This window comes from Oncorhynchus mykiss, chromosome 8 (genome assembly GCF_013265735.2).
Source record: "Oncorhynchus mykiss isolate Arlee chromosome 8, USDA_OmykA_1.1, whole genome shotgun sequence".
Taxonomy (NCBI): Eukaryota; Metazoa; Chordata; class Actinopteri; order Salmoniformes; family Salmonidae; genus Oncorhynchus; species Oncorhynchus mykiss.
The window spans coordinates 53817605-53835565 of record NC_048572.1 but is presented as its reverse complement, the minus strand read 5'-3'; the positions used below and the strand labels follow the sequence as shown (position 1 = coordinate 53835565).

At 40.9% G+C, this 17961-nt stretch overlaps 1 protein-coding gene across 5 annotated transcripts in view; it reads left to right on the top strand.

Annotated features, from left to right (window-relative positions):
* The window catches only part of LOC110530934 (small conductance calcium-activated potassium channel protein 2), a 62080-nt gene extending 45220 nt beyond the window's left edge, over positions 1–16860 (top strand). The window contains exons 5-10 of one of the 5 annotated variants that reach the window (XM_036985672.1): positions 2645–2786; positions 3046–3156; positions 9348–9475; positions 10051–10150; positions 11652–11721; positions 15035–16860. In XM_036985672.1, the coding sequence (XP_036841567.1) occupies positions 2645–2786; positions 3046–3156; positions 9348–9475; positions 10051–10150; positions 11652–11721; positions 15035–15330 (847 nt within the window). In that variant the 3' untranslated portion in view covers positions 15331–16860. Of the gene's footprint in view, positions 1–2644; positions 2787–3045; positions 3157–9347; positions 9476–10050; positions 10543–11651; positions 11722–15034 lie in introns of those variants that run through there. The other 4 variants (XM_036985674.1, XM_036985675.1, XM_036985677.1 and 1 more) reach the window with 4 other exon arrangements.
* Positions 16861–17961: the final 1101 nt, after the last annotated feature.

Genomic DNA, 17961 nt, shown 5'->3' with positions numbered 1-17961 from the left:
TTCCACCTAATTCCACATCCAACGTAGTCCAGCCTTAAATGTAGAGATTCACAATAAGACGTATTCTTAAAGCAAACATATCCCGATACAGAGAAACATACACTGTGCAATGTTATACCATTACGGAAATTGAGAACCCTCTAGCAACCTCTCGCATTGTGTAATGCTCTAACCACTTTCACCAGCCTGGAATCATTTGGACACTACGGCATTTAAAATACTCCTCCTACAAAGGCGTCACTGGTGCCGTCAAGAGCATCCATGCAATTTGAGACAGTTCCTGTGTGCAAACGACACATCGACCCAACCCCCGATGAACCGAGCTGATTGAGTGGAACTCATCATGATTCACTAGACAATTAACATGACGTAGAAGCAAGTCACTTTTAAAGGACACATTTCACCTCTGCTTTGCTACTTAACTTCACATTAATCAGAGGGTAAAATAGGAATCCATGTATTATGTTGACGGACGACTTCCATCAGGTTCTGTCACATAATTTGTGACCTGGAATGACTCATGTCTCTGCCCGTTTTAAATCGTAGATTGTCTAAAATGAGCAAATTAGTCACTATTGCGGCCCCCTTCCTTGCTCCAAAGCCTTGTCAGACGGCATGCTACTGAAGGCGGAGAGTCCAGGGGAAAGAGACAGGGACGTCAAAAACATTGAGCTTCTTAATGCGTTTTTACAGCTGCTTGCAGATAAAACACTGTCTAAGTAAATATTCAACCCCAATCCAACTTGACAATATTGCGATATTTGTCAAGGATGGTTTTCATTTCTAAATAGATCTCAGGCTTTGTTTTCGCTCTCTTTGCTCTCAATATACTGGCTTTTCAGCATGCAGGATGCGGACATCTTTTTATTGCCTGCATGGTATTGTATCGACTTGCTTTTTTTGCATGCCATACGGTGGCTTGAACCCACACTATTCACTCTGAGGAAAAAAGGATCATGTTGTTTTTCCTGACATTGGGCATGAAACCAGAGTTGAGTTAAGCAGATAAGAGTTTAACAGCTGCTGAAGGCATGACTAGTTGGTTAATGAAAGTGAACTGTCTAGGAGGAGATTTTTTAAGAAGCCTTTCTTTTGAGGAAACTTTGAGTTCCAACGTAGTTCATCTGCCCCAGCTGTTCCAAACTCTATTTCTGCCTTGAATAGGTGGAATTGTTCCGGCCATTTGAATTCCACATGCTGGGTCACAACTGCATAATCGATGCATTAGCATATTCCTAATTGGTATAACAAGGGTCCCTTTCGGATAAAATCTCTGCGAGCAGAAAACATCATCCTCTATATCAGGGGCGGACTCAGACCAGAAGTCATCTCTGGCATTTCAAAACATTGGCCCTTTTTTTCCCTTAAGGCCCCCACTATGGCCCATTTATTTCCTTGAGGCTCCCATCATTCTCCAGATAATTCTTATTTTGCACAAAAAAAACTTACAGGTCCACTACATAAAAAATGGACCAGCCCATTTGGCATTTGCTCTATATCCTTAAAAGTCACCCTGTGTACTTTTGAGAGTTGTTAGTAATCCAATTGTACAATGAGCCTCAGTATTTTAACTCCTCCTAGACAGCTGCTTAGCCAGGGAAATGTTATGTAAAGAAAGGGAGGGTTGGGCTGGACATGCATATTTTGGGACTTTTCTCCACAATGCAAGGGAATGGGAATGTCTTTATCAATGTTCAATCAATGATATATCTGCTGTGTTTTTGGGAACATTTGGCTATCGCATGGTTGTCTGCCATTTTGAACAAACCAAAAAATGACAGTTTGAAGGGATGATGTTCATAACCAAACCTTTGTTGGGGTAGTTAAAACTCTTCACATTAGCGATCCAAAGTATTTTTTCCACTATCATGTTGGAAGAAACGAGAATTGACTCTCCAAAATTATGTCGATGGTCAATTTTATTTTGATGCATTGATTTTGTATTTGTTGGGAGATGAGTGCTGATCAAAATGGTTATAGTATTTTAGAATGCCACTGGTTAGTTTTGTATTAAATTCCTGTAAAACATCAAGTTAATTGCCTGCGGTTCTCATAACGCTTAAATGCATAGCTGCATAACTTACTGTATGTTACTTCCTCATTCCAATCATCTTGTAATTTCAGGTGTACGTCTGGATTGATGTCCATTTTTAAATGCTTCTCAATTGAAATCATCTATCTTCTCATGTTGATTGATAGACACTGATACATATAGTATATGTTCAGTGTTTTGCTGTGGAGAATTCTCAAACCACCATCGGCATTTGATCTGATTCTTTAAAAGGATTCTAGAAATCAATTATGTTTTCTCTTCCATTTCATTTTCATTTGGCTACTCATTGAATGATTGACTGTTGAACTTCATTTACCACAGCGCAATTGACAAAAAAAAACTATGGTAGTTTGGAATGCAATGGCACAACGTCATAACGTTTGACCATTTTGTTTCCAACATGGATTGGGTGCCTTTTAGATATTTAGTGCAGGCATGACGAAAGGTGAAACACTTTGCACATATTGTATAGCTTCTTTAACAGCAACCACCTCTGTTAGTTCATGGCCTCTCCAGCATGCTCAGGTTCCCTTTACAGTATTGGGTGTCACTGATGGGTATCTTCCTCTGTTTCTCTCTTCCTTACTTTAGGTATCATGACACACAGGAAGTGACCAGTAACTTCCTGGGAGCCATGTGGCTCATCTCTATTACCTTCCTCTCCATTGGCTACGGAGACATGGTACCTAACACGTACTGTGGGAAAGGCGTATGTCTGCTTACAGGGATCATGGTATGTTATCGGTCATTGGAAATGAGGTTGTGTGTTTGTTTCATGCACTATTTCATGACTAATATACATATTATTCCACATAACAGCCACGTTTGAAATCTGAAAACTTGTGTTTCCTCAACTTGCTTTATTCTAGAACAACTTAACATTTCCTCCCAACGGTCACCACCCATACAGTACTAACACAATGACCCAACTCAGTAGTCACCTTTCAGAGTATTAACTGATTAATGGCCCTGACTATGTTTCTGACCAATAGGGAGCGGGCTGCACTGCGCTGGTGGTCGCCGTGGTAGCCAGGAAGTTGGAGTTGACCAAGGCTGAGAAGCATGTCCACAACTTCATGATGGACACACAACTCTGCAAACGAGTGAGTCACTCACGCTCACGCACTAAAGTAAATGTCACATCACTTACTGTATGGTAGGTTGTCTAAAAATAATACAAGAACTGTCGTTTATGGTTCATGATGGAACACGGTATTACTAACTGTTAAAAAGTACAAACAAATTTATGTCCCTGGTGGTCCTTTGTAGCTCAGTTGGGAGACCATGGCGCATGTAATGAACAGTGGTGAAAAAAGTATCCAATTGTCATGTAAAAGTACAGATAAATTACTTTAATAGAAAATGACTCAAGTAAAACTCACCAGGTAAAATACTACTTAAAAAGTTCACAGGTATTTGGTTTTAAATATACTTAAGTATCACAAGTAGGTCATGTTTTGGAGGATGCATGACTTGACCTTCGCCTTTCCTGAGCCCGTTGGGGAATTGCAGTGATGAGACATGATCGTAGTCATGAAATATGTAAATCAAAACATTTCTATAAAGTATCACAAGTAAATTTAATTGCTAAAATATGCTTAAGTATCAAAAAGAAAAATATATTATATATAAAAATTATAAAAATTAATATATATTAAGCAAAACAGATGACACCATTATTGTTTAAAACATTTCCAGATAGCCAGGGTCACACTCCGACACACAGACATAATTTACAAACGAAGCATGTGTGTTTAGTGAGTCCGTCAGCTCAGAGGCAGTAGGGATGACCAGGGAGGAATTGGACCATTTTCCTGTCCTACTAATCATTCCAAATGTAACGAGTACTTTTGGGTGTCACAGTAAAAAGTACATTATTTTCTTTAGGAATGCAGTGAAGTAAAAGTAAAAGTTGTCAAAAATATAAATAGTAAAGTAAAGTAGAGATTCCCCAAAAAATGACAAAATTATTTTTACTTAAGTACTTTACACTACTGTTAATGCCAGGGTAGTGGGTTTGATTGCTGGGACAATCCATACGTAAAATGTATTGTTAGGTTCTAATTCTCAGAGTTAAAAAAACTTTACGGACATTATGAAAGCTTAACCAAGTTTATTCTGACCAGAGGATAAATATAGCTGTATTAGACAAAACATGTTGTTTCCACCACAACAATTATTTATACTCCAATTTAGGCACTCCTCCTTCTCTCCAATCCTTACATCAATTATGCTCCGACAGGAAGACGAAGTAATTGGGTAATAAACCATAAGATTTAAGGGGATCTGACCTGGCCTCAACCCCTCATTTGCCTAATCCACAGATGTCCACCCGTATCCCCTATAGGGATCCTGTGACTTCCTCACATCCACCCAGCACATTCCAAAGCCATCTGGCTCCTACATATAACCATGAACCTTTCTAGTGCTTGACAACATTCCGCTGATAAGGCAGTGCACGAAATTCAAAAATATTTTTTTGAAATATGTAACTTTCACACATTAACAAGTCCAATACAGCAAATGAAAGATAAACATCTTGTTAATCTACCCATCGTATCCGATTTCAAAAATGCAGCTAAAGCACAACATGTGATTATGTTAGGTCATAGCCAAGTCGAAAAAACACACAGCCATTTTACCAGCTAAAGATAGGAGTCACAAAAAGCAGAAATATAGATCAAATTAATCACTAACCTTTGATGATCTTCATCAGATGACACTCATAGGACATCATGTTACACAATAAATGTATGTTTTGTTCGATAATGTGCATATTTATATCCAAAAATCTCAGTTTACATTAGTGCCTTACGTGCAGTAATGTTTTGATTCAAAAACATCCGGTGATTTTGCAGAAATACCCATAATAAACATTGATAAAAGATACAAGTGTTATTCACAGAATTAAAGATAGACTTCTCCTTAATGCAACCGCTGTGTCAGATTTTTAAAAACTTTATGGAAAAAGCATAATCTGAGAACAGCGCTCAGAACCCAAAACAGCCAGATGAATATCCGCCATTTTGAAATCAACAAAGTTAGAAACAACTCCATAAATATTCCACTTACCTTTGATGATCTTCATCAGAAGGCACTCCCAGGAATGTCAGTTCGACACTAAATTACAGATTTTTTCCATAAAGTTCCATAATTTATGTCCAAATAGCCACTTGTTGTTAGCGTGTTCAGCCCAGTAATCCATCTTCATGAGGCGCAGGCACTTCATCCAGACAGAAACTGGAAAAGTTCCGTTACAGTCCTTTAGATACATGTCAAACGATGTATGGAATCAATCTTTAGGAGGTTTTTTACATAAAACATCAATAATGTTCCAACCGGAGAATTCCTTTGTCTTCAGAAAAGCACTGGAACGAAAGTCGGGAGAGAGCGTCATGAGACCAAGGCTCTCTGCCAGACCGCTGACTCAAAGAGGTCTCATGAGCCCCTCCTTTATAGTAGAATCCTCATTCAAGTTTTTAAAGACGGTTGACATCTAGTGGAACCCGTAGGAAGTGCAACTTTATCCATATCTCAATGTGTATTCGGTAGGCCAAGCTTTGAAAAAATACAAACCTCAGATGTCCCACTTCCTGGTTGGATTTCTCTCAGGTTTTCGCCTGCCATATGAGTTCTGTTATACTCACAGACATAATTCAAACAGTTTTAGAAACTTCAGAGTGTTTTCTAAAACCTGAGACAAATCCAACCAGGAAGTGGGAAATCTGAGGTTTGTAGTTTAATTTAAGTGATTGCCTATCCAATATGCTGTGTCTATGGGGCCAGATTGCACTTCCCAAGGCTTCCAGCAGATGTTAACAGTCTTCCAAAAGTTGTTTGAGGCTTCTATTGTGGAAGGGTGTCGATTAAGAGCTGTTTCAACAAGTGGACTAGGCTGAGGCCAATCAGTTGTTTACTGCGCGGTCACGCGGGCGCGCCGTTCCTTCTTTTTCCTCTGTAATGAATACGCTATCGTCCGGTTGGAATATTATTGAAGAGTTATTATAATAAGACTCTAAAGATTGTTTGTAAACATCGTTTGACATGTTTCTACAAACTGTAATGGAACTCTTTTGACTTTTCGTCTGGATTTTGCTCTCGCACATTGTGCCTTTGGAATAGTGAACTAAACGCACAAACAAAACGGAGGTATTTGGACATAAATATGGACGTAATCGAACAAAACAAAAATTTCTTGTGGAAGTGGGAGTCCTGGGAGTGCATTCCGATGAAGATCAGCAAAGGTAATTGAAGATTTATAATGCTATTTATGACTTTTGTTGACTCCACAATTTGGCGGGTAACTGTATGGCTTGCTTTTGTGGCTGAACGCTGTTCTCAGATGATTGAATATTGTGCTTTTGCCATAAAGATTTTTCGAAGTCTGACACAGCGGTTGCATTAAGAACAAGTTTATCTTTAATTCTATGTAAAACATGTATCTTTCATCAAAGTTTATGATGCGTATTCATGTTATTTGATGTGGCTCTCTGCAATTTCTCCGGATGTTTTGGAGGCATTTCTGAACATGGCGCCAATGTAAACTGAGGTTTTTGGATATAAATATGAACTTGATCATACAAAACATGCATGTATTGTGCAACATTGAGTCCTGGGAGTGTCATCTGATGAAGATCGTCAAAGGTTAGTGATTCATTTGATCTATATTTCTGCTTTTTGTGACACCTCTCTTTGGTTGGAAAATGGCTGAATGCTCGTCAAAGGTTAGTGATTAATTTGATCTATATTTCTGCTTTTTGTGACACCTCTCTTTGGTTGGAAAATGGCTGAATGCTTTCTGTGACAAGTTGCTGACCTAACAATATGTTCCACTTTCGCCGAAAAGCCTTTTTGAAATCGGAGCCTGTGGTTGGATAAACGAGAAGTGTATCTTTTAAATGGTGTAAAATACTTGTATGGTTGAGGAATTTTAATTATGAGATTTCTGTTGTTTTGAATTTGGCGCCCTGCAATGTCACTGGCTGTTGGCGAGGTGAGACGCTAGCGTCCCGAACGATCCCAGAGAGGTTCATCTCCACTGTTGCATATCAAAGTAGTGTAGTGGAGGTATACGATTTATTAAGCCTACACAATCGCAAAGAATATATATTTACATGCGCTCAGCACACATAGCCAAGTTTCAGCGGAATATCATCTGCAGGCAGCAAGAGCGCACAGCTCTCAACTGGTTGTCCCTGGAGCAGCTCACAGAAGAATTACATCTCTAGCCGGTAGGTAGGAAAGACGTTTTGACTTATATTTACCAGTAAATGCTAACTAAGTCAACAATGGGTATGTAAAAGACATATTGAAAAGGTTTGGGCCATAGTCTTAGTTATTAGGCTATTTGTGATGTGTAATCCAGTCACCATGGCTGTTTGCATTGTTAGGTTCTAATTTTCAGAGTAAATAACTCACGGACACTAGAGAAGCTTAACCAAGTTAAATGTTTCCCAAAGGGTGGCGTCTCCTCCTTATCGCTAGACATTGCATCATTCTTGCTAAGCAGGGAGCTAAGTGACATGATCCTTCAACGGTTTCTCCCTTTATCAGTACTGCCACATGCGATCGTGTTCCCTGCACTCAGCCCCTCCCAAGCTTCATTATGGCTCCCCTCGTGTCTCTTTTGTAACTAATGTTCCTCCACCTCTGAGTATAACAATGTTCAAAGTTTCACCCCGAATCCAACAGCGTGAATATTTCTAAAGGCTTTCCCCTAAAAACCGCTCCAATTAAATGTTGAATACAATGTAGGCCTACCTGACAGAATAATATAACTCTGATTTGTATCAATGGGGAGGACATTTGTTTTGCTCAATTGAATTAAAGGGCAACGACACCCAAAACGTGTGATTTTGAGAGTGAAAATCAGAAAATTCCATAGGAAAACAGGATTTTTAGCACAGGACACACTTCTCCAGGCACCACTACACCACTGCATAGGGCCGATGGAAAGAAAGCAGTCCATTCACTGAGACATAATAAGCCAGTAGGTCCCAATCATAATGCAAAAACACAACCATTAGGCTAAGCATCTCCCAGTCGAAATGGACAACTATTACTTCCCATTGCAATTTTTTTTTTTATGTATAGCACACAAAGTAACCAGTGATCTAAAGTGTAAGAAATGTTTTACACACGTAAGCTATTTTCAAAGAGATGGCTAACAGCATGCGAGTTGCAGTAAAGAACACAGTTCCATTCACCAGATGATAATCATTTGAAACTTAACTTCTTGTTGAAAGTTATTCTTGAAAAGGGAGAACCTAACAAATTAGCAACAACATCCTCTTCGATAACACCTGCTGCAGCTGCTGCAAACTAGCCTACAACAAAAGCTAGCCATCTAGACCGTGGGAAAGCTACTGCTCGCTTTTGCACAGTGACTTGTTGGCCTTCGAGAAGTGATTTCACAGTCACTCCAACATTTTGCCCTAATACAGTTAATGGCAGATGCCTTCTATCAAGCTTCTGATGGCCTAGCCAATGGCTGACTTAGCTAGCTAGAATTATCTCCCCAGAGACCACCAAAGTAAAATCCTGATTGGATATTTTTTAAATTCCGTGTTAACCCTTTCCTTTCCAACAAAAATATAAGAGATTAAACCAGAACATCATTGAAAATATCTATATTTTATTTTATAAATCCTTAGCCTTTCTCTTAAAGTGTAGAAGGCCCTAATTGTTCCCCACTGTGTTTGGGTTAGTGTAACGGATGTGAAACGGCTAGCTTAGTTAGCGGTGGTGCGTGCTAAATAGCGTTTCAATCGGTGACGTCACTTGCTCTGAGACCTTGAAGTAGTAGTTCCCCTTGCTCTGCAAGGGCCGCGGCTTTTGTGGAGCGATGGGTAACGATGCTTCGTGGGTGACTGTTGTTGATGTGTGCAGAGGGTCCCTGGTTCGCGCGAGGGGACGGTCTAAAGTTATACTGTTACATTAGTAAAAATGTGTAGAGTGGCTTTATTTTCCCTCAGCATGCTTTTTTTCACCATTCTGAATGTCTAAAGAATCCATATGTTGTTCTGAAATATGAATACAGAAATATTTGACATTTTGAACTCTTATGGTGACGATTTGACAAAATTCCAATCATGGTCTTGAATTGGACTCGCATTTTTTTGGTCTCGGTCTCGACTCAGCCTTGCCCTCCTTCCGGTCTTGGTCTTGACTCAGACTAAATTCGCTTCGGTCTTGTTCTTGAATCAGTCTCGCTTTAGGTGGTCTCGAACACAACACTGCGTGACACCTTGCCCATGTTGTAAGGATTCACATTTGTTTCCTCATTGTTCCGCAGGTAAAGAACACAGCTGCCAATGTACTCAGGGAAACATGGCTCATCTACAAACACACTAAGCTGGTCAAGAAGATAGATCACGCTAAGGTGCGCAAACACCAGCGGAAGTTTCTACAGGCCATCCATCAGTAAGTACCATTTCCCAAAGAATATGACTTCCTTGTAGGCATGCCTGAAGCCTATGTGAACACTTAGTTGTTTTTTTTTACCACCTGTTCAAAGTTGTTAAATATATGTTATTGTCTTTATTGTTATTTGTTGTTGAAGCAGTAGGAAGTAATAGTGATTTTAGTTGCACTGCTATCATACTAACAGTATTTAGCTGTATTTGTGTATTCCTAACAGCACTCCTAGCCAGCAGCACACTTTGTTATAATGTCCTACTTTTCCTACTCTCGCTGCCATTTCCTGTGACGATATCCTATGTGTTCAGTTAGCAAGTTGTGTTATTCAATAGTATACAAAAATAATAACACACACACATAAAACGCAGCTGCACCTGACACACACACACACACACACACACACACACACACACACACACACACACACACACACACACACACACACACACACACACACACACACACACACACACACACACAGTCTAAACTACAATGCACTTTAATGGCTCTCCTTCCCCTGCCCTGCCCTGCCCTGCCCTTCCCTTCCCCTCTCCTCAACCCTTACCCTGTGCTTACAGTGAGAAGTGTAATGGTTCACTTGTTTCGTGGATGTTGTGGGGTTTAAAACTTTGTATTGTGTTCTGTCTTTGTTTTGCTCTATCACTGCAGAGCTCAGAAGTAAGTTGAGTCTTCTATGTTCCTCCTGTTTCCTCTACATTCTCTCTCTCCATGTCTACGTTTGACATGCATGAACCTTCAAATGCTGGATGCCGATTGTTTTGGTTTCCTTTTAATGTTCCATTTACCCTCATCCTCTGAATGGAATGACAGAAAGCATCTACATTACCACTGATGATGACATGGTAGTGGGGTGTCTGAAGAAAGTCAGAGGCATCTGGCAGTATGAGCTTGTTGGGGCTTGTCGGCTTGGCCAGAGTCCATTCATCAATGAAGTCGCCATCTATGATGTTACCATGATTAATATAGCTACAATATGTAGGCTATATTAACCTGCATTGGCAGTCCCATCCTTGCTCCGGATTTTGTATTAAACACATATCTTCAGAGTTTAAAAAGTCTGTTTTTGTTTTGGGGTGTTGTTTTTTTTTAACGGCAAATCAACACTCAGCCATATCAGACACTCACAATAAAGAGCACAAATCAAGTGGTATCTTTACACACCATAGTAGTACCCTGGTAAACAGTTTTAGAATATTTTTTGTACCCCACTCGGGTCCTTTCCTTCACGGGCACAAGCTAGAAAGGACAGTCGCAAAACTGAGCCTCTCTCATTAGATGAACCCGAAAACAGAGCCTTTGCTGTGATCTCCCGATTTGCACATGAATGAATGTACTTGAATGTCATTGCATCAGAATTAGCCCCATAGAGGACTTTCTACCTGATCAAGTCACCAGAATGTTGATCCACTGATTGACTGGCGTCATCCCTCCAAACCAACGCACAAATCTCAAAGGTATTTCAGTAGCCATTGAAAGTGAGACACCATTCTCAAACCTTTATTTACCTTATCCTAGACAAGGAATCTCATTTCCAAGGGCGACCAGATCAAGAAGATCAGTGTTATAGTAGTAGTACGCCGAAATCATCAATCAACAAAGTCATTTAAGGTAGCCACTGTGTTTTATCGGTCGGTGCCATAGATTGAATTTAAAGTGCCACTGCAAGCATTATTGTATGTCACATTCACAGGCTCTGGCCCTTCCCCCACTAGCACCCTCCACACCATAAGTGCACGTCACTCACAAGTCATTGCAAGCTCACCCAATGACTGATGTTTCTCTGACGGCCTGCCACTCAGCTAGCTGGAAAGGTGTGACAGCTGGAAGCATACAGAGTCATGTCACCTTTATGAAAGGCTTTATTTATACATTTTTATTGACAGAAATGTGTGGGGGGGACTTATTTTGTTTTGACTCAGATTTCTTTGCATTTTTTGCATGTGTTGGTATGGCGATGATCAAGACTGGGAATGCTTATATATGCATGCAGGCTCTCTCTCTCTCCTCAACGTGCTCCCAGAGAGCGTTCTCCTGACAAAGATGTATTGCTTCTTCCCCCCCCCTTCCACCCATCCACCTTCACCCTGATGACCGACCAACCAACCCCTGCCCTCTATCCCCACTCTCTCCCCACTCCAACCCCCCTGCCTCTGCCCAGACTACGCAGTGTAAAGATGGAGCAGAGGAAACTCAACGATCAGGCCAACACGCTAGTGGACCTGGCGAAGGTAAGAAGACTGGGGTTTTTCAAAGGGCCGCAGCTGGCCGCCAGCCACTGCATTGATGTGGGTGGCATTTGCACTCCAGGTGTCTGTTCTAAAATGTTCAGAAGACAGTGCTTTAATGTGTGTTTGCACTGCCGGACCCCCACCCCTCTCTCTACACATGTGGTTAAAGCAGTCTGTCTAGTCCTAGGGGATAGAGCATTGGATAACCATGTAAATAACAGGTAACCTCTGCAACTGTATGTGCATTATTCAAACTTATCAGTAGTCATTACCCTGCAAACAAAAATGAGTTGTTCGGACGTCCCCGGAACCTCGCAAAATGGTCGCCTTATGTCATCAGGACGTTGTGTCATGTGGAGGTTTTGTGTAGTTCCCGGTTTATTCCCAGGACATCCCCAAAGACAATTTTTTGATTTTCTTGGGATGTTGTGTCATGGTCCTGTGGAGGTTTTGTCTAGTTCCTAGGTTGTTCCGGGAACGTCCCCAGGGACGATTTTAGGATGTTTTTATCTTTGACTCGTGGATGTTATTGTCTAGTTCCCAGTTTGTTCCGTGGACGTCCCCAAGGATGTTTATCAGAAAAGGTCAAAAACAGGAACAATCAATAGACAGGAACAGAGGTGAAAATGCTGGTAGGCTTGACAAAACAAAACAAACTGGAAACAGACAAACAGAGAACACAGGTATAAGTACCCAGGGGATAATGGGGAAAATGGGCGACACCTGGAGGGGGGTGGAGACAAGCACAAGGACAGGTGAAACAGATCAGGGTGTGACAACAGTTTTATCTAGTTCCCGAGTTTGTTCTAAATGTTCTTGAGATGTTGTGTCATGGTCGCCTGGAGGTTTTGTCTAGTTCCCGATTTGTTCTGGGGATGTCCCCGAGGCCATTTTTAGAACATTCTTAGGATGTTGTGTCAAGGTCTCCTGGAGATTTTTGGGAACCATGACACAACGTACCGAGAACATACTAGTAAAACTGAGACATGGTCCTCACGGAAGTCCTGGTAACTTACAGGGAACTAGACAAAGGTCCCCAGAGAAGGTTCCCTTGGGACCATCATGCGACGTCCCCTTGTGGTCATTAAATGTTCCATGGATAACGTCCTATCAGAACCAAATAGGAACCTTTACGTAACAGTCCCTAATGGACATAAAAATAACCTGTACTGAACGTCCTATTATAGTCCCAAGGTTAACATCATGTTCAAATGTTCCTAGAACCTTTACAGAACATCAGTGGGATAATGTCTCGCAAAAAAAACCCTTAAAGGGACCTTATAGGAACGTCGCTTAAAACCTGTTATGGCTGCAATCCCCCTATCGGGATAAGTGTCATCAACAACCGCTGAATAGCATAGCGCTACATACAATAAATATTACTATAAATATTTATGTTCATGAAATCACAAGTGCAATATAGGAAAACACAGCTTAGCCTTTTGTTAATCCACCCGTCGTGTCAGATTTTGAAATTATGCTTTACAGCAAAAGCAATCCAAGCGTTTGTGTAAGTTTATCGATCGCACGATAAAACATTAAGTACACTTAGCATCAGGTAATTCGGTCACGAAAATCAGAAAAGCAATCAGATTAATCGTTTACCTTTGATGATCTTTGGATGTTTTCACTCACGAGACTCCCAGTTACACAACAAATGTTCTGTTTGTTCCATAAAGATGATTTTTATATCCAAAATGTTTGTTTGTCGCGTTATGTTCAGAAATCCACAGGAAAGAGCGGTCATGACAACGCAGACAAAAATTCCAAATAGTTTCCATTATGTCCACAGAAACATGTCAAATGTGTTTTATAATCAATCCTCAGGTTGTTTTTAAAATATATAATCGATAATATATCAACCGCAAATGTCTTTCACAGTAGGAGAGGGAAAGGAAATGGCTGTCCGAATTCTGTTGCGCAAGCAAAACTCATGTGGCCACTTGACGCGATGTTATCGTTCTGGCTCATTTTTCAAAATAAAAGCCTGAAACTATGTCTGAAGACTGTTGACACCTTGAGGAAGCGATAGGAAAAGGAATATGGTTCATATCCCTTTAAATCCAGCAAAGGGAGGCTATGGAACATGGAGTTTTCAAAATAGTAGCAACTTCCTGTTTTGTTTTTCCTCAGGGTTTCGCCTGCAATATCAGTTCTGTTATACTCACAGACAATATTTTGACAGTTTTGGAAACTTTAGAGTGTTTTGTATCCAATACTAATACTAATATGCATATATTAGCTACTGAGACTGAGGAGCTGGCCTTTTACAATGGGCACCTTTTCATCCAAGCTACTCAATACTGCCCCTGCAGCCATATGAAGTTAATGTCATTAGAACGCCCCCTGTTTGCTGGGTAGTAGCCCGTTCAGTTAAACACACAGAAGGGCTTTGCTTTTCCGTGAAGTCGTTTGTAGATTTTTCCCTCAGCGTATGATTCTGTTAATGACAGATATATATGAGGATGAAAAATGACCAATTAGCTCAGAGATATGTATTCTCTCATTAATTGAACTGCAGGGCTATTAGTCTACGTTTTGACAAGACATCCTTGATCCTGAATTGTCCCAGAACTAGGACCGGTGGAATTTACAGATGTAGAACACTTCCAAAATGCATATGTATATCAGGGATCATCAACTAGATTCATCTGCGAGACGATCTTTTCTTGAGCGGACGGTTAGGGTGCCGGAACATGATCATTTGTAGACTGCAAATTGATCGCTTGTAGCACAAACATATATCATATTTGACTGAAACAAAATCACACCAGTTGGGGAACCCTGCTGTATATGAATACACTTCCAGTGATTGAGTGTTTAGAAATTGCTGATAAAAAAAAGATCCCCATCAATTTGTTCTTGCCCTAGTTACTACCCCTTCTACCCCAGATATATTTCTCTTTCCTGTCAACTCTGATATTGAGATCCTTAGATTCAGATTCTAGTTGTTTGCTTGTTTACCCTGACATGATTTATGTATTTATTTATTCATTCATTTGTTCATTATTACCTCGTAAGGGGTCATGCGCAACTGATGTGAGATCAAAGCTACTAGGCTAATTTCTATCTTTGGCTCTTTGGCAGAAAGATGCACCATACAATAATACTGATATAATACAGTATTTATATATACATGCTTTGAGTGCAATTTATGGACCATACCAATGATACTGATAGAATACAATATTAACTTTTTAGTGCAATTCATGACAACTGTCAAACAACTACATTTTTATATACACAGTAAATTCAGTTAGCATACAGTATACCGTAATAGATCCATCACCACCTCTCTCTCCTCCTCCTGCAGACCCAGAACGTGATGTACGACCTGGTGTCAGAGCTGCAGGAGCGCAGCGAGGAGCTAGACAAGCGCATCGGCATGCTGGAGGACAAGCTGGACTCGGTGACGGGCAGCCTACAGGCGCTGCCCTGCCTCATCTCCCAAGCCATAACCCAGCAGCAGCAGGAATTTCTAGACGGTTTCCTGCACCGCTTCCGGCCTGCCTCGCTGGGCTCAGAGCGCTCCGAACGCTCAGAGCGCTCTTGGACCTCCACCGCCCGCCGACGCCGCTCGCCCTCCACGGCGCCACACACCTCCTCTGACAGCGGCTAGCCCTTGAACCTGCCCTAAACCGCACCACCCCCGACTACAACTTCTCCTTTGGAGCCCCATAGCGTTCCCCTAACCCCCCTAAACCCCCTCTGCCTTCGCATCCAAAAACAAACACCGCTGTGACTGAACTCCCAGGGCAGGACTGAACTGGAAACTGCTCCAATGCGAATGAGCGAAAACTTCGACACATCCTCTAAACAACAACCTAAATGACTTAAACCGAGACAAGTAGAGATATGGTTTATTTTTTAGCCATTGTATGGCTGTTCAAGTTAGCTTTTTTTGTAAAAGCCCTTATATAGTTAAACTGACTGAGTTCAGGTTTGCTGGGGTGAGAGCTGGCTATCACACCTGGGTGGCGTGGGGTGGGGGGTGGGGGTGGGGGGGGGGGGGGGGGGGGGGGGGCTGCCTGGAGGACAGAGGACACCTGCGTCTGCACGGAGGGAAACTTAAAAACGGTGGACATTTGCCTTTGTTTTCCCCGTAAGTCAAGGTGGCGGTTTAAGAGGGCCTCTGAAAGCTCTGACGTCAGTTCAGTATTGAAACGCACTTAAAGGGAGGGGGAGGGGAGGGGGGTCATACAAAAGGAGAGCAAGGGGAATGCACATGACATTACTACTGAGTAGGAAAATTTACACGAATGCCAATTTCAAAGTTTCAGTTTCCTTGTTCTTACCAAGGGAAAGTTGAGTGTGACTATCTTTTTTAGTTACATATTGACATGATTTTTCAGTGCCTGAATGTACAAATAGTAGAGGGTTATTTAATTACTAATTTCAGAGCAAGTTTTTTTAATGATGTTAACACTCTGAATACAAGCATTGCATTCCTTTTTCAGATACATTCCTCTTCAAAAACTCAAAGAAATTGTCTTAATGTAATGCATAACATTGCCTCCATTACACAATATCTCTAAATGTTTTGAAAACTTTTTTCCCTCTTTTTCTACTTATACTAACCACTAAAATCTGAGTAGGTCAGAGAGAAAGACGAGTGAGAATGTGTCTGAGAGAGAGAGTTCACTTCAAGCTCGATGCTGTGCACTCATGCTCACACAAAACTATGAAATGTAGTCTACCTTTTCCATCACTACAAATCAGAGCTTCCACAGGTCTTCAGACAATGGCATGGCTTGAAGTCTGCTGGTAAATAGCGACAGGCACACTACACTGACCGAACTGAGAAACCAACCCCACCCCTTGCATGGTTCTGTGCAAAAATGACGATGGAGCAAAACCTTTTGGATGGCTTGAAAATTTACATTTAGATTTTATGCTACTTTAGTTGTATTTTTTTTTTTTTTACTGCGATTTCTTTTTTATTAGGAAACTAGAATTTCTATAGTTGTAAATCTAGAGAGTTTCAGTAATGTGTTACTGTATAACAAATGCATTCCCTGTTTTAAAATGAAATATATATATATATATATATACAGTACCAGTCAAAAGTTTGGACACACCTACTCATTGCAGGGTTTTTCTTGATTTTTACTATTTTCTACATTGTAGAATAATAGTGAAGACATCAACAGTATGAAATAACACATATGGAATCATGTAGTAACCAAAAAAGTGTTAAATAAATCAAATATATTTTATATTTCAGATTCTTCAAAGTAGCCACCCTTTGCCTTGATGACAGCTTTGCACACTCTTGGCATTCTCTCAACCAGCTTCGTAAGGTAGTCAAATGGAATGCATTTCAATTAACAGATGTGCCTTGTTAAAAGTTAATTTGTGGAATTTATTTTGTTCTTAGTGCTTTTTGAATCAATCAGTTGTGTTGTGACAAGGTAGGGGTGGTATACAGAAGATAGCCCTATTTGGGAAAAGACCAAGTCCATATTTTGTCAAGAACAGCTCAAATAAACAAAGAGAAACGACAGTCCATCATTAGTTTAGGGTCAGTCAATCCGGAAAAGTTCAAGAACTTTGAAAGTGCATTCGCAAAAATCATCAAGCACTATGATGAAACTGGCTCTCATGAGGACGGCCACAGGAAAGGAAGACCCAGAGTTACTGTACCTCTGCTGCAGAGGATAAGTTTAAGTTACCTGCACCTCAGATTGCAGCCCAAATAAATGCTTCACAGAGTTCAAGTAAGATACACATTTCGACATCACCTGTTCAGATCATTTATGGTCAATTATTTTTTATTTTTTTACCATTATTTAACCAGGCAAGTCAGTTAAGAACAAATTCTTATTTACAATGACGTCCTACCCCGGCCAAACCCGGACGACACTGGGCCAATTGTGTGCCGCCCTATGGGACTCCCAATCACGGCAGGATATGATGCAGCCTGGTTTCGAACGAGGGACTGCAGTGATGCCTCTTGCACTGATGCACTGATGCAGTGCCTTATACCACTGCGGTACTCGGGATCCCCAATATTACTGCAAGGAAACCACTACAAAAGGGCACCAATAAGAAGAAGAGACTTGCTTGGGCCAAGGAACACGAGCAACAGACATTATATCAGTGAAAATCTGTCCTTTGGTCTGATGAGTCCAAATTTGAGATTTTTGGTTCCAACCGCCGTGTCTTTGTGAGACGCAGAGTAGGTGAATGGATGATCTCTGCATGTGTGATGGTGTGGGAGTGCTTTGCTGGTGACACTGT